The following is a 26,083-nucleotide window of genomic DNA, read 5'->3' as shown; positions in this document are numbered from 1 at the left end:
GACCAATCCCCGTGGACGGACAGGCGTCGTCCGCTTTGAGTCCCGGGAACCCTGGGGAAAAATCCGTTTAGCCCCCGACCGGAGGGTTGCCTGGCAACCGGCGGCTCCCAGCGCCCAGCGGCGCCCAGCGATGACGCCACAGGCCCGCGCCCGGCCCCGCCTCACCCCCTCGTGGCTGCCGCTCGCCATTGGCCGGCGGGGAGACGGAGGCGGGCCCCGGCCAATAGACGGTGCCGCTCCGGCGGGCGGTACCGCGTTACCTGGGCGCCCCGTCTGCCGGAAGCCGGCGTCGGCAGCCACGAGCAGGTAGGCGAGGGCGGCGGGCCGGGGGCGCCCCGCTTGGGTACGAGGCCTGCTGGACAACCGGGGGCGCGCGGGGGGTTTGGCTGTCCTCCCGTCGGCGGCCTGAGGAGGACGCAGGGCCCCGCGGACCTCCCCACAGCCCCATGGGTGCCTCCCGCGTGTCCGCGCTACCGGTAGAAGCAGCCCCGTGCCAGTGAGCTCGCCTGGGGTTGGGGGGAGCGGTGCTGATGAGGAAAGGAGACGTTGCTGAGCATGGCGGAGAGAAGTGAAGCGGGGCGGGGCTCCGGCCGGGGGAAGGGAGGAGAACCCTGGGGGAGGGTCCCAGAATTGGTGGGACCTAACCCGGCTTAGGTATTTCACAAGCCCTTCAGAATGCTGAGTCGGAAATGGCCTGGAGGGGCTAGGGGCGGGGCGGAGGCCAGAGACCTGTCGGAGACTTTCGAATGATCCAGGTGGGAGACGTGGTTGGACCAGGATGCTCGCGGTAGGGGCAGTGAAGGTCCACGTCTGGATGTGCTTTGGGGGTGGGGCCACCGGGGTTTACTGTGGGATGGATGGGTGTTTGAGAAAGAGGAGTTGTGGGTGACACTACGGTTTTTAACTTGAGCTGAAATACGCATTTCACCAGCTGGCCTTTTATTGAGGGGACAGACCCTGCAGGAAGATCAGGTTTGTGGAGGATGATGGGGAGTGTGAATTTGACACGTTTTAGTTTGAGACGATGTGTGTGTAGGTGATACACATGAGTTGACAGTGTAGTTGTGCAGTTCAGGGAGAAATGGGGACGTCATCAGCCTGTGGTTGGTGTTTAAAGCCACACGACTAGGTGAGATCTCGGGGGAGTGCTGATCTCAGGGCCCTTCTGTGTCCAGGGGGCGGGGAGGTGAAGAGGTGGGAGGAAAGCGGGAGAGCGTGGTGTGTCTGGGAAACGGAGAGGAAAGGGCAGTCAAGAGGAGGGACCGGTTGTGGCAGATGCTGCTGTGAGGTCAGTTATGTCCAGTCAGTGATGAACAAAGATGAGCAGAGCCGGACTGGAGGTGGTGTAAGTGGTGAGGTCACATTTTAATCAGGGGTAACTAGTGCAGCAGGGGCCTTGGACTTGTGCAGGGGAGAGGGCGTTTTAAAGGGAGGGTGAGGGAGTGGCGGGGGGCGGGGGCGGCACCCTGTAGAGTGAGTTGGGAACTGGATAATTACAGTGAGCAGAAGGGGGTCCGTGGTGTGAAACCCTTCGGAGCTTGCTGACCTGGGGGGGCGGTGCTTCGGGAAGTTAGGCTCCTGCCCTCCCACAGGGGTGGGGCTGGGGACGGGGCTCTGTCATCCGGTGTTGGCTGGATCCTCTTGGTAGCCTTGAGTTTTCTCAGGCAGGAGCTTTTTAGGGGGGCTAGAGTCACTGTAAAGATGTGGCCTTGAGCTGCTAGAAGCTTTTCAAGTCTGTACAGGCCCAGGTTGAGGCCTGATGAAGGGAGGGCTCAGAGGGGCCCCGGCCAGGCTGTGATCAGAGAGTCTGTTGTTAGCAGACGGGTGTCCTTGGTGGTCGTTGGTGGTCTCAGTAAGAACCATCTGGCCAAGTCAGGTGGCAGCCTGGTGGGAGAGTGGCTGGAAAGGAGGTAGGGACCGTGCCAGTGGACAGCTCCTGAGGGTTTTCGTGCAGAAAGCACCAGAAACGGGGTGGAGAGCACGTGGAATCAGGCTTTTTAGATGTGGGACCTTGTAGTTGACTCTGTAGAAGGACAGCTGATGGGGGAGGGGAATTGCTTAGAGCCATCCATGCCCCTGGGATCAGAGCGCGGCAGAGGCTCGGCCCTGCTCGGAGCAGGCATGGTTCTGCACTGTAGCACGAGGGAAGGGTGGGAGGGTCTGAGGGGAGCTTCTGGAAGCTCAGTGATCAGGAATGAACGGAGGAGGGGAGGATGTGTTGGAGGTCTGAGAGCTTGAGAGGCCAGAGGAAGAGCTGGTCGTCTGGGCGAGTGGCCGGAGTCGGGCCGCGGGGCTTGCTGGGCGCCCCTGGAGGCTGGGGCTGTGCCATGTACAGTGAGACCAACCGCGTGGCCCTGGGGACTTCCCGGCCAGGCAGGAACCAGAGCTAGAGTGGGGGCTTTGCCAGGAGAGGGGCAGAGAGTGTTTGTAAAGGCGCGATTGTAATGATGGGCCGTGGAAATGAAGTTGTGGGAACGGGAACATGAGAGGTGAGGGGGATTGAAATGTGTAGGGTCAGTGGTCCTGGTGAGGCTGGAGGATCGCTGAGCCCCAGGGCACCGAGGGGGGCCAGCTGGCAAGATGGGAGGTGGGTTCAGTGGGTGGGATGCTTGGTGTTACGGGGTTTAGGCCACAGGAGGGAGGGTGTGGGGTCAGGTAGCAGAAGAGCAGAAGCTGGAGGCCGTTCATCCGAGTGGGGACTTGGAATAGGTCTGGGTCAGGGTGGACAGGAGCATGGCCGTGTCCTGGGCGCCCGAGCTGGGGCTCCAGGCACTGATTCCTGTGGATTCCTTCAGGGGGCCTTCCCTGGACCTGCTGGCTCACATCAGAGGTGACTTAGATGCACCGGGTGAGAGGGGATGTTAGGGGCTACGAGTGATACTTTCAGATTTTAAAAAAGATTTTTTCCCTGAGGCTGATTTATTTTTTTAAGGTCCCGTGGAGTTTCTTTTCAGCGCAGAGCCCGGGCAGCCTCAGCCTGTTGGTGCTGACGTGTCCTAATCAGTGACTACAGACCAGCCCAGCGCTTTGCTGTCTTCCTCCTGTTGGTCTGACCTGGGTTATCAGCTTTCTGCTGGTGAGGTTATTTGCTTGCTTCACTGAACACTTCTGAGCTGATATCTTAAAATGTCTTTTCTTTTTTTTTTGGCTGTGCCACATGGCTTGCGGGATCTTAGTTCCCTGACCAGGGATCGAACCTGTGCTCTTGGCAGTAAGAGCGCGGAGTCCTAACCACTGTACCACCAAGGAATTCCCAAAAATGTCTTTTCTTTTATTGTAGAAATTGCTGGAAAGTATAAAGGAATAGAAGAACACTCTTATAATTCTACACCCTAAAATGTTGATGTTTTAATGTATTACCTTCTAGTTTTCTCCTTTGTGCATATCTGCATATAATTGTTCTTAAAGACGAGGGTCGTGTTGCACATATACAGGTTTATAGTCCATCCTTCCGCTTTACGTCGTGTCGTGAGCACCCACTCGAGGGATGGAACAGTTGAGATCACAGTTGTTTGTGGGTGAGTGGGCCAGTCCCCTGGCACGAAGGAGTCATCCATTCCTCCGTCTGCTGCTGGACAGTTACAGTGTTTTCCACTTTTTAATATTAGAGGTAGTATCATCCTTTATATCATGTCATTATCATCCTTACATAAATCTCTGTCTGTGATTATTTCATTAGGGTAAGTTCCTTGACATAGAACCACCGGGCCAAAGCACTTGATTAAATGTTATCAAATTACCTTGAGAACGGCTGTACCGATTTATTCTCCATGATCATGTCCTTTTCATCATCCTCTGGCTAACGCTGAATAATGTAATTTTTAAAAATCTTTGTAAAAGACATTTGATCTATCAAATTAACTAAGTGATGTGTGCATATGGCTAAGAAACTCAGTGGTCCTGGAACTTAACACAAACCAGCAGGCGGGCTGCTCCTCAGAGGCAAGCACAGTTTCATCTTTCCACTGTTTCTACCGGAATTACTTCCATATTTCTGAATAATAGGCAAATCGGGTGACTTTTTTTGATTTACCAATTTGAGGCCCAGTCTGTTGATTTCCCCTGAGAGGTGTGCCTCAGTGTCCTCATCTGTGTGCCCGCCTCGTCGGTCACAAGAAGTAAACGAGTTAACACATGGAAAGCACCTGGAACAGGGCCTGGCACACGGGAAGCTCTCAATCAAGGCCAGTTTCAGTGATGGTTACGATGATGATTAGCTCTAATTCCTGCCCCTGCAAGTCCTCCTGACCACCAAGTACAGGGAAATCTTAAGTTGGTGTTGCTCATAGAAATTAACCTGAGTCACTGGGATTTTTGCAGAAAGGCCTGTAAGGAAAGAAAACACAATAAAGGTCCCGATGCTGTGACACAGCAACGCCAGGCCACCCATGACGGCCGGTGGACAGAGCGAGGGCGGGGAGGTCCCACCAGGCCGGGGGACGCAAGGAACGCCTTTGATGGCACAGGTGCACTTGCTGAAATGGGGGTGGTAGGAAACCGTATTTTTCCCTGTTTATTTTTACAAACATTACTGGGGCATTATGTATTTTAATTTACAGCAAATAATTTGGGATTAGAGGGGTTTTTTTTGTTTTTCTGTTTTTTTGCGGTACGCGGGCCTCTCACCGTTGTGGCCTCTCCCGTTGCGGAGCACAGGCTCCGGACGCGCAGGCTCAGCGGCCATGGCTCACAGTCCCAGCCGCTCCGCGGCATGTGGGATCCTCCCGGACCGGGGCACGAACCCGCGTCCCCTGCATCGGCAGGCGGACTCCCAACCACTGTGCCGCCAGGGAAGCCCTAGAGGGGTTTTTTAAAAGTGTATTCACAGGGTGTGCAACCATTACCACAAGCTACTTTTAGAACATGTTTCTTTTCCCAGAAGAAACCTGGTACCAGTCAGTCACCGCCACTCCACCCCTTGCCCTGCCCTAAGCAAACACTAAGCTGCTTCTGTCTCTGTCATGTGCTTATTCTGAACATTTCATATAAATGGAATTATACAGTCTGTAATATTTTGTGACTGGCTTCTCTCTCTTAGCGTGTTTTCACGGTTCATCCATGTTGTAGTATGTGTCAGTGCTTGCTTCCTTTTTGGCTGAATAATCTGTTGTGTGGATACAATTCAGTTGTTCATCAGTTGATAGACATTTAGGTTGTTTCCCCCTTATGGATATTATGACTTACACTGCTGGGAACAACCAAGTTCAGAGTTTATGTGGATCTGTTCATTTCACTGATTATGTACATCTGTAGGTAGTACTGTGTCACATAACTGTTTGACTTTTTTTTTTTTTTTTTTTTTTTTTTTTGCGGTACGCGGGCCTCTCACCATTGTGGCCTCTCCCGTTGTGGACCACAGGCTCCGGACATGCAGGCTCAGTGGCCATGGCTCACGGGCCCAGCTGCTCCGCGGCATGTGGGATCCTCCCAGACCAGGGCACAAACCCGCGTCCCCTGCATCGGCAGGCGGACTCCCAACCACTGCGCCACCAGGGAAGCCCTGACTTCTTTTTTTAAAAAATATTTATTTATTTATTTGGTTGTGCCAGGTCTTAGTTGTGGCAGGTGAGCTCCTGAGTTGTGGCATGCAAACTCTTAGTTGCGTCATGCACGTGGGATCTAGTTCTCTGACCAGGGATTGAAGCCGGGCCCCCTGCACTGGGAGCGTGGAATGTTATCCGCTGCGCCACCAGGGAAGTCCCAGCTGTTTGACTTTTTGAGGAACTGCCAGACTGTTCTACAAAGTGGCTGCACCATATTCTGTCCTGCCAGCAGTGATGAGTGCTCCAATTTCTCCACATTTTCACCAACGTTTCCTATTATCTGTCTGATTTTAACCATCCTCGTGTGTGTGAAGTGTGTCATTTGACTTGCGTTTCCCTAATGAGGACCAATGTTGAGCTCCTTCATGGCTTCCTGGCCATTTGTATCTCTTCTTTGGGGAATTGTCTGATCAAGTCCTTTGTCCATTTTTTTAATTTTTTAATTTATTTTTAAAGATTTATTTATTTTTATTTATTTACTTTTGGCTGTGTCGGGTCTTTAGTCGCGGCACATGGGATCTTCGTTGAGGCATGCGGGATCTTTTGTTGCAGCGTGTGGGCTCTTCATTGCGGTGCATGGGCTTCCTTCTAGTTGTGGTGCTCGGGCTTCTCTCTCTCTAGTTGTGGCGTGCAGGCTCTAGGGCGCGTGGGCTCTGTACCTGTGGCACGCGGGTTCCAGAGTGCCTGGGCTCTGTACTTTGCGGCACGCAGGCTCTCTAGTTGGGTCACGGGAGCTCAGTAGTTGTGGTGCGTGGGCTTAGTTGCCCCGCAGCATGTGGGATCTTAGTTCCCTGACCAGGGCTTGAACCCGCATCTCCTTCATTGTAAGGCGGATTCTTTACCACTGGACCACCAGGGAAGTCCCTGTCCATTTTTAAAGTGAGTTGTTGGCCTTTTTTGTTGAGTTATGAGTTCCTCATACATTCTAGATAGAAGTCTCTTGTCAGATATGACTTGCAAACATTTTCTCCAGTCCTATTGGTTGTCTTTTTACTTTCTTGCTGGCATCATTTATAGCACAAAATTTTCAACTTTCATAAATCCAATTTATCTTTTTTCTTCTCCTTATGTTTCTGGTGTCGTAATGAAGAAACTGTTGCCTAATCCAAGGTCATAAAGATTTACTCCTATGTTTTCTAAGAGTTTTATAGCTTTAGCTCTACATTTAGGTTTTTGCTCCATTTTGAATAATTCTTCTATATAGTGTGAGGTGGGCGGTCCAGTTTCATTCTTCTGCATGTGGATATCCAATTGTCCCAGCACCACCTGTTAAAAAGACTGTTCTTCCCCATTGAATTGTTGTGGCCCCCTTGTTGAAGACCAGCTGACCATAAATGTAAGGAAATGTCTTTCCTACAACAAACACTCCTTGTCTCAAAGGTATGAATCACCGTCTCTTGGGACTAAAAAAGAAAGCTTTTTATAATATGGAAAAGTCTCCCCCGCCTTTTTAGCAAATAGACTTAGTGATTAAACTTTATTTATTTATTTATTTATTTTTGGCTGCGTTGGGTCTTCGTTGCTGCGCGCGGGCTTTCTCTAGTTGCGGCGAGCGGGGGCTACTCTTCATTGTGGTGCACGGGCTTCTCACTGCGGTGGCTTCTGTTGCTGCGGAGCACGGGCTCTAGGTGCGCGGGCTTCAGTAGTTGTGGCACATGGGCTCAGTAGTTGTGGCTCACGGTTCTAGAGCACAGGCTCAGTAGTTGTGGCGCATGGGCTTAGTTGCTCCACGGCATGTGGGATCTTCCCGGACCAGGGCTCGAACCCGTGTCCCTGCATTGGCGGGCGGATTCTTAACCACTGCGCTACCAGGGAAGCCCCCTGATTAAACTTTTTAATGATAATTTCAGAATGAATGCAGACTTAACTTTTATGGTAACCGGTGTGTAAATATTTGCTAAACTTTTCTTACTTCTCCGACAAGGTAATTGGCTGGCAGAGCCCTTTGTCTTTTTAAAACCCTGTGTCAACAGTCTAATTCTTTCAAGATTTCTTCTTACACTGCTAATTGAAGCCTGCAGCCTCTGGCTTGGGATACTTTCTTAAGATAAGGCTTAATTAAAGACCTTGGCGCCTGGCAGTTTTCTGATTGCACAGCAGTGATATTCCTTCGGTGTGCCATCATCAGTCACGGCCCCAAGGCGGGCAGAGGGGCCCTTCACCCTGGCTCCGTGTCCTTTCTGCCGTGGCCCAGTGATTGTCTGGCTTGGTTCGTGGTGCAGCTTGATACGCTGGTTCACCTTATACGTTCCTTGCTCCAGACGGGAATCTTAAGGCAGTCTGGCTCTTCTTTATAGAGAATGGTATTTAGAACTCAAATCTGGGTTCTGGGCCCTTTCCGTTATGATCACCCTTTTCATAATCACCGTTTGCCATAGCCCTTTCCTTCATTCCTTTTTATTTTGCCTAGAATCATCCTCATTTTCTGACATGTTTGTCTTCCCCATCAGAATGTGAGCTGCATGTGGGTGGGCACTCTGGACCGCGTGGTCCAGCCTGGAGCCGCTCCTGCACGTGGCCAGCACTCTGCGGTGGAGACGGTGACCGACAAGTGACGAAGTGCAGGGGCCTGTGGGGTGGGGCTGCTGGTGACTTGAGCGCGCTCTCCCCCCTCCCCCAACATGTTGTTGTCATTTGTCCGTCTGTCCCCGTGGAAAGTTTTGCTTTGGGGGAAGTTAAGGTCTCAGTAAGTGGTTCAGTGAGACGGATGCCTGGGTGGGAGACCCGAGGGCAGGCGGCTCTGCTCCGGCCGCCCTCCTCCAGCCGCGGACGTGCTCCTCTGGACGCTACCTGGCCCGGGGCCGCCTCCTCTGTCTGCCTCTGGCCCCTCAGAGGCCCCTGACGCCGCCCCGCCCCGTGGCTGCCAGCCTTGGGGGCACCTGCTCACTCAACCCGGTTCTCCTTTCTCGGCAGCGTTTATCTCTGTGTGAAAGCACTGGCTCGTTCACTTAAATAGGTCTGGATTTCACACCAGAAGGAGGCTTCTCGAGATCAGGGCTCTTCCTTCCCTTGCTGTTTGCTCTGTGTTCCGCGTACAGCAGTGCCTGGCACAGAACTGGCTTTCCATAAACACTTGTGGAATGAACGGGTTGCATTTTCGAGCATTTGTGGATGGAGTCCAAAATGAATTCTGGTGTCAGAGGAAGAAGGCATTGGATTTGTGTGTCCATTCCCGTGCAGACGGCCCGGGATGGCATGTCCGAAGTGAAAATACCTGTATTATAGAGACATGAGCGTGAATATTGTGGGTGTATGTAATATACATGTTACATGCTTGTGTCTATATAATACATACAATACACATACATGTAAATGAAGCCAGTGGAGTGACTTTAGGATAAATAAAACAAAATACATTCTTGTACTTTGTTAGAATAAAAGCTGATACTAGCAGGCCTTGTAGATAGAGTTTTAAAGGACTAGTATTAAAAAAATGAAGTTTTTCAAGTATAAAACCTTGATAAAAGCAAATGAAACTGAGCTGCGGGTGTGGGAGAGTCCTTTGCAACCCCATCCCTAGATAGAAAGGGAAAAAGCTAGGGTTTCTGTCCTTCAGACATGTGCCTATAAGTACGTGCATAGCTTTCTCTGTTGTTATTTTCTTAAACAAATACACAAGTGTAATACTAGTTGTAGCGTTCTGTTCCATCCTGTATGTGTAATGCTACCTCATTGATTTCAGTTATTGAGTGATACTCCTTTTCCCGGTTTATGCTGACTTACTCATCCCCTGCTTGATTGACGTTGGCGAGAAGCGCGCGTGTGCACGCACGTGTGTCTGTGTGTGTGTGTGTGTGTGTGTGGCTTGTACGAGCTGGCCATGGCCTCTGTGCCAAAGCGCCTTCTACCCTGCACCTCGGGGTGCTCACGCTGTAGCTGCTGGGACTCCGAAACTTTCCTGTGTTTTCAGCTCCTTTTGGGCTCCATCCAAAGGGGGCGGGGTGGGGAGGATCCGGTCAGTTCCCGTGTCCCCCTCAGGGTGGGCCTGGGGCCCTGCGGACGGCCTCCCCCCATCCCCAGCCCTCACGACGCCCCTCGGAGGTCCCCGCAGCCAGTGCCCCTCAGGTGGAGGCCTCTTCCCCGACCCCTGCCTAGTTTCTGGTGCCACGACCGTTTCCCTTGGCTCCCATCATCCGGTCCCACAGGGGAAGCTGGGTTTGCAGTTCATGTTCACGGGCGTTCGTCTGTCCTTGTACGTGGAGTTCTAGATACTGCTGTGCTTGAGGAGGGAGATGTAATCACAGCCTCCTGGACCTGTGTCGCTCCTTCAGTGCGGCCCCAGTTGGGGCTGCTTCCACGGTCCAAGGAGGCCACCCCGGACTCATCATGGCCACCTCCAGCCACAGGTGACTGAGGGCCTAGTGACTGCATGGTAGTCACTGCCAGCCAGTGTAGGGCTGCAGCATCCCTAGTTGATGGGGAAGTATGAGTTACTCCCTAATAGGAGCAAATGAAAATAATCCCAGATAGTCATTAATGAGGGAATAGACAAATGCTCGCAGTTTTCACTTTTGGAAAGTTTGGATACTGTCACTAAAAATGCTATTTCTGGGCTTCCCTGGTGGCGCAGTGGTTGAGAGTTTGCCTGCCAATGCAGGGGACACGGGTTCGAGCCCTGGTCTGTGAGGATCCCACATGCCGCGGAGCAACTGGCCCCGTGAGCCACAATTACTGAGCCTGCGCGTCTGGAGCCTGTGCTCCGCAACAAGAAAGGCCGCGATAGTCAGAGGCCTGCGCACCGCGATGAGGAGTGGACCCCACTTGCCGCAACTAGAGAAAGCCCTCGCGCAGAAACGAAGAGTCAATACAGCCATAAATAAATAAATAAATAAATAAATAAATAATTAAAAAAAAAAAAAAAAGAAAAGGAAAAATGCTATTTCTTTTCCTCTTTTTTTTGGTGAGGGGGCCTGCACTGCGTGGCATGCAGGATCTTAGTTCCCTGACCAGGGATCAAACCCATACCCCCTGCAGTGGAAGTGTGGAGTCCCAACCACTGGACCGCCAGGGAAGTCCCTTCTTTTACTCTTAAAAGCTTATGTTCATGTTGAGTTAGAAACAGAGTATATAATCCGTGTGTGATGGCAGCTATGTTAAATAAAACACTCAGAAAAAATACAGGAAATCCACCACAATGGTAAGTTGTCCACAGGTGATGAAACAAGGGAGTCTGAATTTGTAACAGTGACTGTATGTTTCCCACACTTTCTGAAATAGCTTTGTATCTTTCATAACGCCCTCCCCTCTCTGTTAATTGAGAATTTTTATTTCCTGTGTCTTTATAGTTTACTTTCTCTGTTGCAGGATGGCAAAGCAGAAGAGAAAAGATAGCCAAGTGACAGAGAAAAAGAACAAAAAACTGAAGAAGGCGGCAGCAAGAGAGATGCCTCTGGCACCTGCAGCCCCGCCGGGCACTGAGGGGGCCCCAGCTGAGGTAGGTGACGTGGGCGCGCTGGCCTCACCTTGTTTCTGGACCTGGAGGGGGACTCGGTGGTCACGTGGCAGGCGTCAGGGGGCAGACAGGCCCCCATGGACATGCCCAGTGCCTTTTAGAGGCAGTTGTAGGGCAAATAAGACTTGCAGTAAACTGTAGGTTGGAACCGCACAACTGCCGTTCTTCAGCCACCAGACCTCAGGTTGCTGTTGGTGTCCCCGGTGTGACAGGGTTTCGATGGCATGGTGGCCCGGTGGAGGCCTCAGTTGGCCTGGCCGCAGCCGGGCCTTTGAGCCCGTCAGACAAGGGAGGGCCCTTCACATGGCACTGCGTGGGCCACGGCCTGGGGTCTGTATTTACGAGATCACATCTAAAAGTGTTCAAGATCCACCACAGAAACGTGTCTACGTTTAAATTTGTTTGCTGTTACCACTCAGGTTCTGGTGTTAATATTTTTCTTCTGTATTGAGCTGACTCTGCAATTCCTAGTGTGTAGTTGATCAAAACAGCATAAGATGTTACAAATCTTGACAAGTTATTCAACATGAAGTAAAAGTTGATGGGCGACTCATGTCATGAGGGGCGGCTTTTCTGGGCCCTGAGCGGTGGGTGAAGGTGCCAACCGTGCGTGAGGCGGGCCTGGTGCGGCCTCGAGCCCGCGTCCCACGTGAGCGCCCGGTGACTCTGTGCTCGTCCTTGGTCCACGGGGAGGGAAGTGTCGTTGGAGCCGCCCCGCATCGCGTGTCGAGTGACTTGGGGCCGTGGTCAGACTTGCCTGTGAGTATCTACCATTAATCGGCGACAGGATCAGGTCCTCGTTCAGGTCTTTCTGAAAGGAAGCGATGGAAATCCCCCGACAGGATGGGTGGTGTGTGGCTGGTGGGTTTCATCACTCTTTTTTTTTTTTTTTTTTTTTTTTGGCTGCGTTGGGTCTTGGTTGCTGTGCGCGGGCTTTCTCTAGTTGCGGCGAGCGGGGGCTACTTTGTTGTGGTGCGCGGGCTCCTCGTTGCGGTGGCTTCTCTTGCTGTGGAGCACGGGCTCTAGGCACGTGGGCTTCAGTAGCTGTGGCTCGCAGGCTCAGTAGCTGTGGCTCACGGGCTTAGTTGCTCCGCAGCATGTGGGATCTTCCCGGACCAAGGCTCGAACCTGTGTCCCCTGCACTGGCAGGTGGATTCTTAACCACTGTACCATCAGGGAAGTCCCGGTTTGGTCACTCTTACCCCCCAGTGTTTCCAGCTCTGCCTTTGTTTCAAGCCTGGGCCGTGCACGCTGCTGAGATTCGGGGCACATGTACCCCCTTCATATAGTGGAGGGGCTGGGGCAGGAGGGCCTGCCCGTCGGCCAGCACCTCCTCCACTGCAGGCCCAGCTGGGCCCTGGGGTGGATCCCAGGCCACCGTGCTGCGGGCTCCGTGCAGGACTGCTGGTCCGACCCCCAGGACACCGGCTGGCTGGGCAGTTCTGTGCCAGGGGGACGCGTGACGGCACTTTTCCTCCGTGGTGGGTGGGCAGGTGCAGGGCCTGTGCCGAGAGAGCGGCTCCACGGGGTCTGGGGTCATCTCCCAGCTGCCACCTCTGGGTGTCGGGGAGGAAGCCAGGCCGGCACTCAGGCCCGTACCTGTCCTGGGTGTCCCTTTCTCTGCCTTCTCTCCGGCTGAGAACCGCAGGTCTGGCGCCACCCGAGCCCGGGTGCCTCTCCCTGTGCAGAAGGCCCGCGCTTACAGGACCCAGGTCAGCCAGCCGGGCCGCATCGCTGGCCCCCACGTCCTGCTCTCACCCGGGCTCGTAGCCAGTCCCATGTCCCCTGGGCCTCTTCTCGTCGTCCTCGCCTTCTCTGCCACTGGAGCCCCAGTTTTGTCAGGCCTTTTTGGTTTCTAGACCCTAGAGGGAAACCAATTTTTTAGAGCTATTCCAGTTCCCATTCGGTGGTCTGGCCCCCAATCCCTGCAGAACCTCCAGTACATGTGAATTTCTTGGGCCTTTCCTGGACAGTTTCCTACTTTTTCTAGACTCCTCCAAATTTCTTTAAGACGAACTCCAAATGACTCCAAGTGACAAGTCCTGGTGACTTGTAATTTTGTTATAAATCTCTAGCTTTCTGAGTGGTCTCTGCTTGCTGGCTGCTGGTCACTGGCAGGACCCCTAAAACTGTGTGGGTTTATGATAAATAATGGCACAGCTTAAAGGTTCTGCCTGAGATGGGTAATGATTCTTCAGGCAATTTTTTAAAAAGTGATTTTTTTTTTGTTATTTAAGTACATGTTAATTAAAAGAAATTTGGAAAACAAAAGCAGGAAGAAGACTTTGGGTGTGTTTCCTTCCAGTCCCTCGTGCTGCCTCGGTTTTCGGTTGGCTGGTTAGTGACTTGTGCACATGGTCCCCAGGGGGTCTGTGCTGTGCAGCTTCACCTTGGTCCCCAGGGGTGCTGGGGGGTCTCGGGTGGGTCCCTGCGCGGTCAGTGCTGGGCTCGGGGCTGGTGTCCCGAGGAAATGGAGACCGTGCTTCCTCGAGATCACATCCTGGTCTCTGCTCATCAAAATACTCTTCACCCGCTTGCTCCCCGGCTCTCGTGGGAAGCTGGGGAGCTGCTGTGTTAGGCCTTTTTAAAGGAGGGACCCTTCGGTCTGCAGAGGGTGGGTGGCCAGGGCCTGCAGAGAGCGTTCCCGTCGCTGGAAGCCCGTGGAAAAGTACTGCACCGTCCCCGCCCCAGCTCCTGCGCCAACCCCTGCAAGGAGCCCCTGCCCCCTCTTGGGCCATGGTGCTGTCCTCCCGGAAATGCCCGTCCAGGGACCCTCGGGTCCCTGTGCAGTCACTTCCCACAGCCCAGGCCCTGAGCCCGCGCCAGGAGGGCTGAAGGATCCCCGAGGGGGGATGCTTCATGCACTGGGAGCCCCACGGGGGGAGGGGCGCTCAGCGGGGGGGCCCATCCCTCTCCTGTCCCGTCCAGTCCCCGCTTCCCTGGTGCTCTTGTCCGCAGCGTGTGACATCCGTGCGGCTGAGCCCCCCGTCCACTTCTTGCTCCTGCCGTTGACCCGAGGGACGCGTGGGCTGTGGGATAGTGGAGGAGGGGGTGGCCTGTGGTGCCGCCGAGGCGGGGACGAGTCGTCCTGGCGCTGGTTCTGTGGTGCCGGCTGCTGCTCCCGGGAGGCCCTGCCGCACGCCTGTCCTCTTCCCTGTCCTGCTAGAGGGGCTCGCGAGGTGGGGGGTTCGAGCCTTCCTTTTTCCGAGGGTGGTGCTCGAGCACAGGGGTCTCGGAGTTGGCCCATGTCTGCCCGTCTGGTAGCTTCTTAACCCTCCCCATGAGCTGGGCTTAGGGCTGGGCAGATGGGGTCCGGTTCTGTCTTCACGTCCCTGGACTCCTTCCAGAGGAGGCTCCGGCCTGACAGGGTCGGGCGGGCTGGTCTAGCGAGCACGGCTGTGTGGTGGTGAGGGGTCTGCAGGCCTCAGCCCGCACCCCCCCGCCCTCCCTGGGGAGGTACTGCCCCAGATGCTGAGCCGGACCTGGGGGATGGGGAGACACACCAGAGCAGCTGTCACGCTTGGAGCCAGGGACTGCCGCCTTGGACGGGCACCTAGGCTGAGCTGGCTGCCTCCTGCTGCTGTAAATACTCAGGCTGTCTGCAGATTGTGTGGGGGGGCGCAGAGTGGGGGGATCTGGGTGTGTGTGGGGGGAGCTGGGGGGGAGTGGCAAGAGCTGGGGGTATGTGAGGGGATCTGGGGGGAGTCAGGGTGTCTGGGGGGAGTGGGGAGAGCTGGGGGGAGTGGGGGGAGCTGGGGGGTGTGGGGGAAACTGGGGGGGAGTGGGGGGAGCTCAGGGTGGGGGTGAGTGGTAGGGGGAGTTGGGGGAGCCAGGGGCTGGTTAGCTCAGCTCTTGGCTTTGGGTCTTGCTACTCTTACGTCTGCAAAGCATGCTTCCGTTCACAGAAGCACTTTGACCTTGGCTTCTGGCAGCCCTGAGATGCCAGGGGCGGAGGTGTGGGTACGCTGCCGCTTCACAAGGGAGTTGGCCCGAGAGGCCGGGTCAGGGCATGGTCCCTGGGCAGCTGGTGGGGAGGAGAGGCCCTTGCTTGGGCTTCCTGACTCTGGTCGTACAAGGACACGGGCTGAGGTGTCACCGCCCTCCCCAGCCGCCTGGCCCAGACGGTGCGGGGAGTGCGTCCGGCTCGCCCTTGGCTGTAAACGCTGACGTCCAGGGAGGAAGAGCTCGCGCGTGTTGACCAGATGGCCCTCCGCTGGTTGGAGTGACCATCTGGAGTGGGGAGAGACGCGTACTTCTGGAGGGATGGGTGCCACTTTGTACCTTTGGAACACGGTGCGCGCCACCCCCAAGCCCCGGGCTCCCGAGGGCCCAGCGCAGCCATGTGCGTCTGTCGTGTCCTCGTGGGCCCTGCTGACACGTGACGGGGGCAGCTGGGCTGTAGGAGGCCACGCCGTGTCCTTCGTGTGGAAAGGAAGCAAAGCTCAACATGGGGCATCTTTTCTCCTTCCTTTTCAACCTGGAAAAATCAGAGGAATTACATGGGCATTAAGCCCACAAGTGCTTCAAAACCATCAGACGAGGTTGTGAACTTCATGGCCTTGAGAATTTGCTCAGCAAAATGACTTCATACCAGTGGTATTTTGCCTCAAGAAATGTTTCTGGTCTGGCAGTGGACTTCTGGTCGTTAAACTAGCTGGGGTGAGGGGTTGCTGATCTTTACAGACAGCTCCCTGGGAGCCCGACTTGTTTTCCTTAGCAGACATTCCCTTGTTCCACTGTTTTTGTTTCCTACTTTGTGAGCACTGAGTGCTCGGTGGTCAGCCCCTGGGAGCTGTAAACTGTGAGCTTGCGGGGCTAAGAGGGGTTCTGAGACCGGGATCCTGAGACCAGAGAGGCTCTGTGATGCCCCGAGGCCCCGTCCCTGCCTGGGGGAGCCAGCCTGCTACCCCCGCCCCCCGCCCCGCTCCCCGTGTCCCCCTTTCCTTTGGACTCCGCACTGTACTCTCTCCATCACCTGGGTCTAGACATTTGGGTTGTTGCCAGCTTGGGGCTGTTTTGAGTGTGCTGTGTTCAAGGGCCTCTGTTTTCATTTTTCTTGGGTAGATTCCTAGGACTGGGAGGGATCGTATGGAAGTGTGTGTTTACCTTACAGAACCGCCAAGCTGTCCTCTAAGGAGGCTGTGCCACTGTGCACCCCGCCAGCCGCGTGGAGGGTTCTCGGTGCTCCGCATGTTTGCCACCACTTGGTGTTGTCGTCCTCTCTTGTGGGTGTAGTTGTGTCTTACTGTGTGTGTGGTTTTTCAAAACAGCTTTATTTATTTTATTTTATTTTTATTTTTTGTGGTACGCGGGCCTCTCACTGTTGTGGCCTCTCCCGTTGCGGAGCACAGGCTCTGGACGCGCAGGCCCAGCGGCCACGGCTCACGGGCCCAGCCGCTCCGCGGCATGTGGGATCCTCCCGGACCGGGGCACGAACCCGTGTCCCCTGCATCGGCAGGTGGACTCTCAACCACTGCGCCACCAGGGAAGACCCAAAACAGCTTTATTGAGGTATAATTGACAGAGAATAGACTGTACATATTTATTTTTCAATTTTATTGAGGTATAGTTGATTTACGATGTTGTATTAATTTCTGATGTAGAGCAAAGTGATTCAGTTATACATATACATTCTTTTTCATATACTTTTCCATGCTGGTTTATCCCAGGATATTGAATATAGTTCCCTGTGCTCTACAGTAGGACCTTGTTGTTTATCCATTCTATATGTAATAGTTTGCATCTGCTAATCCCAAACTCCCAGTCTATCCCTCCCCAACCTCCCCTCCCCCTTGGCAACCACAAGTCTGTTCTCTGTATTTGTGAGTCTGTTTCTGTTTTGTAGATACGTGCATTTGTGTCATATTTCAGATTCTACATATAAGTGATATCATATGGTATTTGTCTTTCTCTGTCTGACCTACTTTGCTTAGTATGATAATCTCTAGGTCTTCATGTTGCTGCAAATGGCATTATTTCATTCTTTTTTATGGCTGAGTAGTAGTCCACGGTATATATGTACTACATCTTTATCCATTCATCTGTCGATGGATATTTAGGTTGTTTCCGTGTCTTGGCTATTGTGAATAGTGCTGCTATGAACATAGGGGTGCATGTATCTTTTCGAATTAGTGTTTTTCCAGATATATGCCCAGGACTGGGATTGCTGGATCATAGGGCAACTCTATTTTTAGTTTTTTGAGGAACCTCCATACTGTCTTCCATAGTGGCTGCACCAATTTACATTCCCACCAACAGTGTAGGAGGGTTCCCTGTTCTCCACACCCTCTCCAGCATTTATTGTTTGTAGACTTTTTAATGATGGGCATTCTGACCGGTGTGAGGTGGTACCTCGTTGTGGTTTTGATTTGCGTCTCTCTAATAATAGTGGTGTTGAGCATCTTTTCATGTGCCTGTGGGCCATCTGTGTGTCTTCTTGGAGAGAGGCCCATTTAGGTCTGTTTGCCTGTGTGATGCTTCTCTTGGAGACGCAGCATTTGAAATCTGATACATGATGCCTCAGGGCCCCAGAGTTCATGTCCTGGCATTATAGAGTGCACTGGGTACTATCCATCTTTTATTCTTACCAATCTGGTGGGTGAAGAGTAGAATCTGTTTTTAATTTATATTTTCCTGATCCCTAGTGAGATGGACATTTTTCGATTAGTTATTAAGCATTTGTCTTCTATGAATTTCCTCATCACATCTTTCGCCTATTTTTCTGTTGAATTGATCGCCTTTTGTAAAAAAGGACTTTTTGTGTGTCTAATACATGGACTTTCTCCCCATGTGTCTTTTGTCTCCTGAATTTGATGTTTCCGTGGGGCTTTCAGTAGTGTGCAGGCGAGTGTCTGTCAGTTTTGCTTTGTGGTGTCTGTTTTTGTTCTTTTTTTGTTCCCTTAAAAAGTCCTCTCTTCCACAGTTACAAACGTTTTCTTATATTTTTCTCCAATTTTTGTGGGTTTTTAAATGAATTGAAATTTGTGTTATGTGAGGCAGGGATCTGACATTTTTTTTCTTAAAGAAAGATTCAGTTGTCCCGTATCATTTACTGAATATTCTGTCCTTTTGATAGAACATGTTCTATCCTCCAAATTTTCTAGGGTCTACATTGTGTTCTACTAATCTGTTTTTCTTTTCTTTTTTTTTCTATAGTGCTTTAAAAACAATATTTATGTTTTTATTAGGTAATGCAGGACATGATACAAAATTCAAAACATTCTCCCACTAGGCCAGACTTTTATCAGTTTCTTCTATTTCCTTGCACTTTTATGGGTGTTAGTCTCTTTCCAGACATTTTTTTGTGCATAGCCATGTCTGAGCATGTGTTTACACAAATGGTAGCATGTTGTCTGTCCCGTACTCTTTCTCACTTTATATGTTATGGGTGATGCTGCTATGAACACATGTTTTTGTGAGACATATATTTTCTTTCTTTCTTTCTTTTTTTTAACATCTTTATTGGAGTATAATTGCTTTACAATGTTGTGTTAGTTTCTGCTGTATAACAAAGTGAATCAGCCATATGTATACATATATCCCCTCCCTCTTGAGCCTCCCTCCCACCGTCCCTATGCCACCCCTCTAGGTCGTCACAAAGCGTCAAGCTGATCTCCCTGTGCTCCGCAGCAGCTTCCCATTAGCCATCCATTTTACATTTGGTAGTGTATATATGTCAGCGCTACTCTCTCACTTCGTCCCAGCCTCCGCTTTCCACCCTGTGTCCTCAAGTCTGTTCTCTACGTGAGATATGTATTTTCATTTTTATATTTCTAGGAGTAGAATTTTTGTGTCATATTTTCCCCACCTCTCTGCCAAGCCCCGCTGTCCATGGTTGATTTTGGGTATGGTCCCTCTGATGGGCGTGGGGCGGTGTCCCTGGGCTTTGATTGGCGTTTCCCTTGTGACTGATGTTGGGCATCTTTTAAGCTGCTCATTGGCTGTCGTCTCTCTTTGGAGAAACGTCTGTTCAGACCCGTTGTCCATTTTTGAACTGGGTCCTTTGTCTTTTTATTGCTGATCTGTAAGATCAGAAGTGTCTTAGTTTCTTTTGAATCTCTCATCCGTCTGTTTATCCAAACTGATCCTGTGGAGGCTTTTTCTAAAGCAGACAGTCACGTGTCCTTTTCAGGGTAGTTCTGTTATTTAAAGTGCTGGTTGCCAGGATATTCAGTTCATATATTTAAGAATTGAAATGGGGATCGTTGGTGCACAGAGACGGACACAGCAACACTAACATAGGCGGAGCTCAGGAGGGTCTGGTGACCGAATTAAACGTCCATGATTGTGATGGGAGCTGACGAGCCAGATATAAAGCTAACCACTTTACAGCAGCACTTCAGGGCACAAACGCGTTGTGTGACTGTCCCTCTCTGTCTAGCCGCCCGGCATCGTCCTCACCTGGAGGGAGACCCTGAACTTGCGGGGCGCTCCCTCCCGACCCTGCACGCAGCCCCGGTTCCCCCACGTTCTGTCTCCCTGGGTTGCCTATTCCTGTACAGGGAGCATACAGTATGTGACCTGTGTCACACATTGTGTCTGAGTTCCCTCACTTAGCATCAGGTTTTCGAGGTTCGTCCATGTGGTCGTGTGTGTCAGTGCTTCACTCCTGAATTTTCGTGGCTGGATAACATTCCTTTATGTGAATGTGCTGCATTTTGTTTAGTTACTGGTCAGGCCGTGTCCGCCTGTGGCTGCTGTGAACAGTGCTTCTGGGAACATTCATGTGCCCATTGTTGTTTAAATACCTGTTTTCAATTCCTGGGCTATAGACCCAGGAGTGAAATTGCTGGACCATATGGTCGTTCTGTACTTAACTCCTAACCACCAGACTTTTCTGCAGCATCTGCCCTGTTTTACATCTCGTTCCACTACCAGCCTCGTGTAAGAATTCCACTTTCTCCACGTCCTCGCCAGCACTATTCTCTGTCTGATTCTCACCATCCTGCTGCGTGTGAAGTGGTGTCTTCTTGTGGTTTTGACTTGCATTTCCTCAGTGGTCAATAATGTTGGGCAACTTTTCATGTGCTGATTGGCCATTTGTATATTTTCTTGGGGCAAAGGGTTTGGATAGACATTTCTCCATTTAAAAAATTGTCTCATTTGGGGCTTCCCTGGTGGCTCAGTGGTTGAGAGTCCGCCTGCCGATGCAGGGGATGCGGGTTCGTGCCCTGGTCCGGGAAGATCCCACATGCCGCGGAGTGGCTGGGCCCGTGAGCCATGGCTGCTGAGCCTGCGTGTCCGGAGCCTGTGCTCCGCAATGGGAGAGACCACAACAGTGAGAGGCCCGCGTACCACAAAAAAAAAACAAACTGTCTCGTTAATTGAGTTGTAAGAGTTCTTTATGATTGCTAGGTACAATTCTTTTATCAGATATGTGGGTTGCAGACATTTTCTTCTGTCCATTGCCTTTTTACTTTCTCTCTGTTTTGTTTTTTTGTTGTTGTTGTTGTTGTTTTTTGTTTTTTTTTTTTTTTTTTTGGCTGCATGTCTTGTGGGATCTTAGTTCCCCGACCAGGGATTGAACCCAGGCCCCGGGCATTGAAATCGCCAAGTCCTAACCACTGGACCACCGAGGGAATTCCCATCTTTTTACTTTCTTGATGTTGTCCTTCGAAACACAGACATTTTAAATTTCGATGAGTCTAATTAATCTGTTTTTTCTTTTGTTGCCTGTGCTTTTGGTGTCATACATATCTAAGAAACCATTGCCAAATCCAGGATCATGGAGATTTATAGGAGAAGATGTACCTTCTTCTGTGTTTTATAGTTTTAGCTCTTACATTTTAGTCTTTGATCCATTTTGAGTTAACTTTTGTGTATGGCGTGAAGTAAGGGTCCAGCTTCATTCTTTTGCATGTGGGTGTCTGGTTGTCCCAACACCATTTGTTGAAAATACTATTCTTATTGAATTGTCTTAGAATTCTTGTTGGAATAGCCTATCCTTTAAAAAAGTTGTATAATATTCTATTATCTTGTTGTACCATAATTTAACTTGCTCCTTGCCACACTGTTTAATACTTTAGTTCTTAAAAATACATTTTAGTATCTAGTACACTAAGTACTTATTGTTTTTTGGGACAGGGTTCTGGGCCTTTGTCATATTTTCTTTTTGGTTTGAATTTTGCAATCCACTTTCAGATTTCCTGAGAAATCTTTCATGCTTTATTGAGGTTGTTTTTTGTTTTGTTTTGTTTTTTGTGGTATGCGGGCCTCTCACTGCTGTGGCCTTTCCCGTTGTGGAGCACAGGCTCCGGACGTGCAGGCCCAGCGGCCATGGCTCACGGGCCCAGCCGCTCCGCGGCATGTGGGATCCTCCCGGACCGGGGCACGAACCCGTGTCCCCTGCATCGGCAGGCGGACTCCCAACCACTGCGCCACCAGGGAAGCCCCGTGGCTTCTGACCTTGGAAGTAGTTGCTGTTTTTCACCGATTTCCTCTGATTTGCACTAAGTAGCAGACAGCATGTGGGTGGCTTTGGGAAGCTGAGCCTGGCCACCGGTAGCCCTTAGGTCGGACGTGTCCGCGAGGATGGTGGCAGGCTTTTCTGTCCCCACACATGCCTGGAGAGCACGTGGTAAGATTCAAACTACAAACGCGATGGAAAACACACAACCCCTCCCCTCAATAAAAACCTCTCCCCAAAGAACCAGTTACGGCTTAGAAACTCAGACACATCTTTTTGAGTCTTTTTTATCTCAAAAGGTGAGCATTTCTCAAGAAACCAGAGACTTCAACGTGATTCCGCCAGATCATTCACTCTGAAACGTTGACCGCAGCCCAGTGTGAGACACATGTCTTACACGTGCGCACAGTGACACAGGGACGACACAGGAGTCCCGGTCCCTTGGCCAGAAGTCGTTGCTGGGGACTGGGTGCTTGCAGCTGGTCAGGAGGCATGAGGTGGCTCCAGGGGCCCTCCCGTATCAGTCCTGCCCTCTGGCCCTCCACCCGGGGGCCCTGAGCTGCACTTCCGGCCCCTCGCCACTGCTGGAGCCCCCAGGGGCAGCCTGGCAGTGCCAAGCGTACGGATGACGTTGACGCCCCCAGATTGGTGGTGGAGGGGCCCTGGCCTGGCCGGAGTACCCCCCACAGCTGGGAGGACACCCCCTCCCGGGCACCCCGAGTCTGAGCTGCTCCCCGGCTGCAGAGCAGCCCCTTCCCGGCTGAGGTCGCTCAGGCACTAGATCTTTCTGCCCCGAGTTCCGGGCTCTCCTGGTCTCCGACGGCAGGAAGCCCTTCCCTGGGCCCGTGGCTTCACCGACCTGCCGCCTCCCCGGGAAGGTCGGGGGCCTCTGGGCTCTTGGCTGCTGTTTGAAGGTTGCTGCGGGCACCGCCCCACACAGGGCTGATGACAGGAGGACCGCGGCATCCGGGAGCACTAAGGCGAGACGCCTGGTGGGCAGGGGGCTGCTGCGGTCCTTCCAGATCTTACTCCACCACGCATGCCCTGGAGCGTGGCGCTCCATCGCGGTGACGGGTGCTGTTGGTGCGGACTCTTCTCGCTGTGACAGGAGCCGCGTTCTGAACGCCGGGCTGAGCCCCAGGCCTGCCTAGAGGGTCCTGGACGGGTGGCCGAGGGGCTCAGTGTTCGTGTCGAGGGCCTGGGGCTCTCGCTTTTGTTAAAGAGAATTTATTTTTGAAATAACTGTAGGTTACGTAGGAAGTTGCAGAAGCTATAGGGAGGCCCGTGTGCCCTGTGCCCAGTTTGCCCCATTGGTAACGGACTGTGGTTGCCGCCAGGAGGGACATCGATGCCGCCCACAGAGCTCGCTCACGTGCCATTAGTTTTGCCGGCGCGCGTGCGTTTCTGCGCAGTTTTACCGCAGGTGTCGTGACACAGAGCTGCTGTCACCACTGGCCCCTGGGCCACTGCTCTGCAGCCCTTCGCTATTCAGTGAAGGACACTCGGGTGGTTTCCAGTCTTGGCTTTACCACCGAAGTGCTGTGAACGTCCATGAACGTGTGTTCCTGTCTCCGGGGAAATCGCCCGGGAGCATAACGGCTGGTCGTGTGGTCTGTGCTCGTGTCGGTGCTCGGCAGCTCCCCACCTTCGGGGCGGTCGCCCCCTTACGTGCCCCTGTCGTGGGAGGGATCCGGCTTCTCTGCATCTCCATTGGCGTCTCGCTGCTTTAGTATTTCCGTCTTTCTGATCGCGGCGCTCACGTTGATGAGGACGGCTGGAGTTGTCCTGGGAACTCGCAGGGGCAGAATTAAACTCTCGTTTTTCCAGAGTTTGGTGATACGTGTGCTGTTGGCCTCATCGATTCTGGATGCTGCTGGGTGGGCTGTACGGGAGAGCCTTCCCGGCCTGCTGGCGACGCCGTGCTGCTGCGTCCATGTTCGATGTGGCCCTTGTCATCCCTGCTGTGTGATGTCCTTGTCCCCTTTTCCAGGAGCTCCTCGGGGCTGCGGCCCCAGGGCCCGTGTCCTGTTAGTAGGCTGGCCGCGAGCTTGTGTACCTCTGTCTCTAAAATGGGTTTTCTCAGCTCATTTGTTGACTCTGAACCGTTAGGGAAGAGTTGGAAACTGCTCAGCGTCCTGCTGCCGTGGAGACCCATCGCCTTTGTCCCCTCCCCGCCCCCAAGTCCAGCTGTCCACACGTCGGTTTCTAATGCTTTAATTGCCGCTTGGTCAGCCAGGGCCATGTTTGTGAGTTTTGCTTCCTCGTGGTCAGCAGAAAATAGCTCAGCAAAACGTACTTTTAAAAAAGGAATGTTTATTATTTTTCCTGAGTTATATATACATGGCCAAATGGAAAAAAAAAAAAAGAAATAGAAACATACAGAAGAAACCAGACAGATGAACGCTGCCACCCCGAGAGAACTCTGCGGTTTATACTTTGGGGTGTGTCCTCAGTGTCCTACGGTGGATACAGTGTCTATTCCATGTGTGAGGGTGCCCACACCAGATCTGGGTGTCATAACGTCTTTCACGTTTCCTAGTGTGACAGAGAGAAAAAGGTCACTCATGGTTGTTGTAATTTCAGTGTCTTTGATTGCTACCGTGAACCGTCACTTGTTTTTCTCTGGTGAGCTGCCTGTGTGTTTTTACCAGTTCTGTTACAAAGTTCACCTTTTCTGTATAGATTTGAGAAAACCCTTGTGCTGAGAGCTCTGTCCTAATGGTTCAGATATTTTTCCAGCCAAGTTATTTTTATGGCTTTTGCCCTAGACAGACAGCCCCTTGGCCACTCCCAGGCTGCAGGGCCCCACTGCCGGCTGCCAGGTTGGTGCCTGTGCCGGCCCTTTGGTTCCCTGGTCAGTGTAGGAAGGTGGGGGGCTCCCAGGAGCGCCAGCTGCTCCGTTTTCTGTAAGACCTGGAGGGCCCCCGCCACCCCCCGTCAGAACGTGGCCTGTTCGTCCCCACCAGCGACCTCTCTCTGCTGCCGGGTTGCACTGTGGTCTGGCTCCTGTCCACCGGCCTCTCACTTGGTCCAGCTGCCCAAAGACCAGCACGGGGGGCTGCCTGGAGGTGCTCACGGGGCACATGCCTGAGCGAGCAGCTAGGTCTCAGGGTCCCTGTCCCCCAGGTAGCATCTTCTCTGGCCGCTTTTGCACTGTCTTCTCTACGGTAAAGGACGTCCTAGATCTGACCGCTTCCCCCCAAGCCCTTCCCCTCGGACCGCGCTCCTCCTGACTCTCCTCCCTCCATGCGCCCTGGCCCGCGCTCCCTCCCACGTGAGCAGAGGCCTCCAGCCTCCGCCTGCCTGTCGGCCTTCCCCTCCGGCCATGGGCAGCCAGGACAGACGGCCTCTGCTGTCCCCTCCCCCAGTGCAGACCTGGGACGAGGAGGCAAGTCCTCGTTCTGGCTGGTCCGGGTCTCCCGCTGGTGCCCACATGCGCCCTGGGGTCCGGGAGGTCCTGTAACGTCCCCGCAGGCCACTACCCTGGCATCTAAGATCGTGGGAATGAAAGCCCCTCATCCCAGTGAGGACTTCGTGCTGCGTGCCCCGCGCCGCTGTGCCTACTTCCTGAATAAGGAGCGTCGAAACCATAAAGGAAAGTTGAAAAAGGGAAGCTCCCCCCTCCTGCCCCCCAATTCCGCCCTGAAAGCCCCACTCTTCCCCTCTCTGGTCCCTCTGTGAAGGCGTATCTGGCACAGGGACCTCTTTGTGCAGGCTCAGTTTGTAGTGTCATTTCCAAAATCATCCTTAATTTAATTTTAAAAAACAAAGTCCCCCACCTTATACAAGCAGAACACACTCACTGTGGAAAACACGGAGAACATGGAAGAGCACAGAGCGGGGTCGGCACGTTGACTGAGCCCGGGGCCTTCCTCCCGCCTGCCTTTCAGGCCTCCCCACCTCTCTTTAGCCCAGACGGTCTGTGACGTGAGTAACGATTAAACTCTCACTGGTTTGTAGTCCTTTGGCCATTTGGGTCGGAACCACACTCTGACCTGGGGTCAGGCAGCCCCGTCCTTCTGCCACGCCCCTTGAGCCCAGGGTTGCCCCCCCCGTCCCCGAGGGAAGCCGGGGCCGGGACCACCCCCTTCTGTGCGAGGAGGGCCCTCACGCGGCGATGGCAGGGCTGCCCGGAGCCTGGTCTCCGGGGGGGTCTGCTGGGGGGTCTGCTGTGTCCTGGCGTTGGGAGGGGGCCGCAGTCGCTCCCTGAGCTTACACGTCACTGTGACCCCCTGGCCTGGGGTGCTGTCTCTGCTGAGATCACCTCCACTTCCCGCTGTTCACAGGAAGCCACTTGGTTTATCGTTCTCGGTTAAGTGAGTTGACACCACATTTAGTTCAGGAAGCTTATTTCGTTAGCAGGTTCACTCATGATTTGAAGGAATGTTAGTCACTGGTTCATCAGACCACGTACTTGAGAAAGTTCTCCAGTTTGGGGTCTAAAATACCAGAATGGACAGATGAAGCCGAATATTTGTTCAGTCTTTTCAAAAGTATTTTTGCAGTGGAATGAAAAGCTTTCCCAGGATGGAGTGTTCACAGCTGGGAAAACAGTTGCTGCTTTGAAGATGGTTTTCCCAGGCACAGCGCTCACGTCTCCCGCTGTGAGGGGCAGAAGTGGCGTCTGGTATAAACGTACGGCCCCTGGGGGGCTTCTGCTGGCCGAGGATGGCTGGTCTAAGC

At 52.8% G+C, this 26,083-nt stretch overlaps 1 protein-coding gene across 3 annotated transcripts in view; it reads left to right on the top strand.

The window, feature by feature from the left end:
• Window positions 1-274: 274 nt before the first annotated feature.
• The window catches only part of CHLSN (cholesin), a 98,063-nt gene continuing 72,254 nt past the window's right edge, over window positions 275-26,083 (top strand). Inside the window, exons 1-2 of one of the 3 annotated variants that reach the window (XM_079720208.1) lie at window positions 275-306; window positions 10,848-10,977. In XM_079720208.1, the coding sequence (XP_079576334.1) occupies window positions 10,849-10,977 (129 nt within the window). In that variant the 5' untranslated portion in view covers window positions 275-306; window position 10,848. Of the gene's footprint in view, window positions 307-3,062; window positions 3,077-10,847; window positions 10,978-26,083 lie in introns of those variants that run through there. The other 2 variants (XM_079720209.1, XM_079720210.1) reach the window with 2 other exon arrangements.

This window comes from Hyperoodon ampullatus (assembly GCF_949752795.1).
Source record: "Hyperoodon ampullatus genome assembly, chromosome: 14".
Classification (NCBI taxonomy): domain Eukaryota; kingdom Metazoa; phylum Chordata; class Mammalia; order Artiodactyla; family Ziphiidae; genus Hyperoodon; species Hyperoodon ampullatus.
Note: the sequence above shows the minus strand (reverse complement) of the source record. Positions and strands in the feature narration are given on the sequence as shown.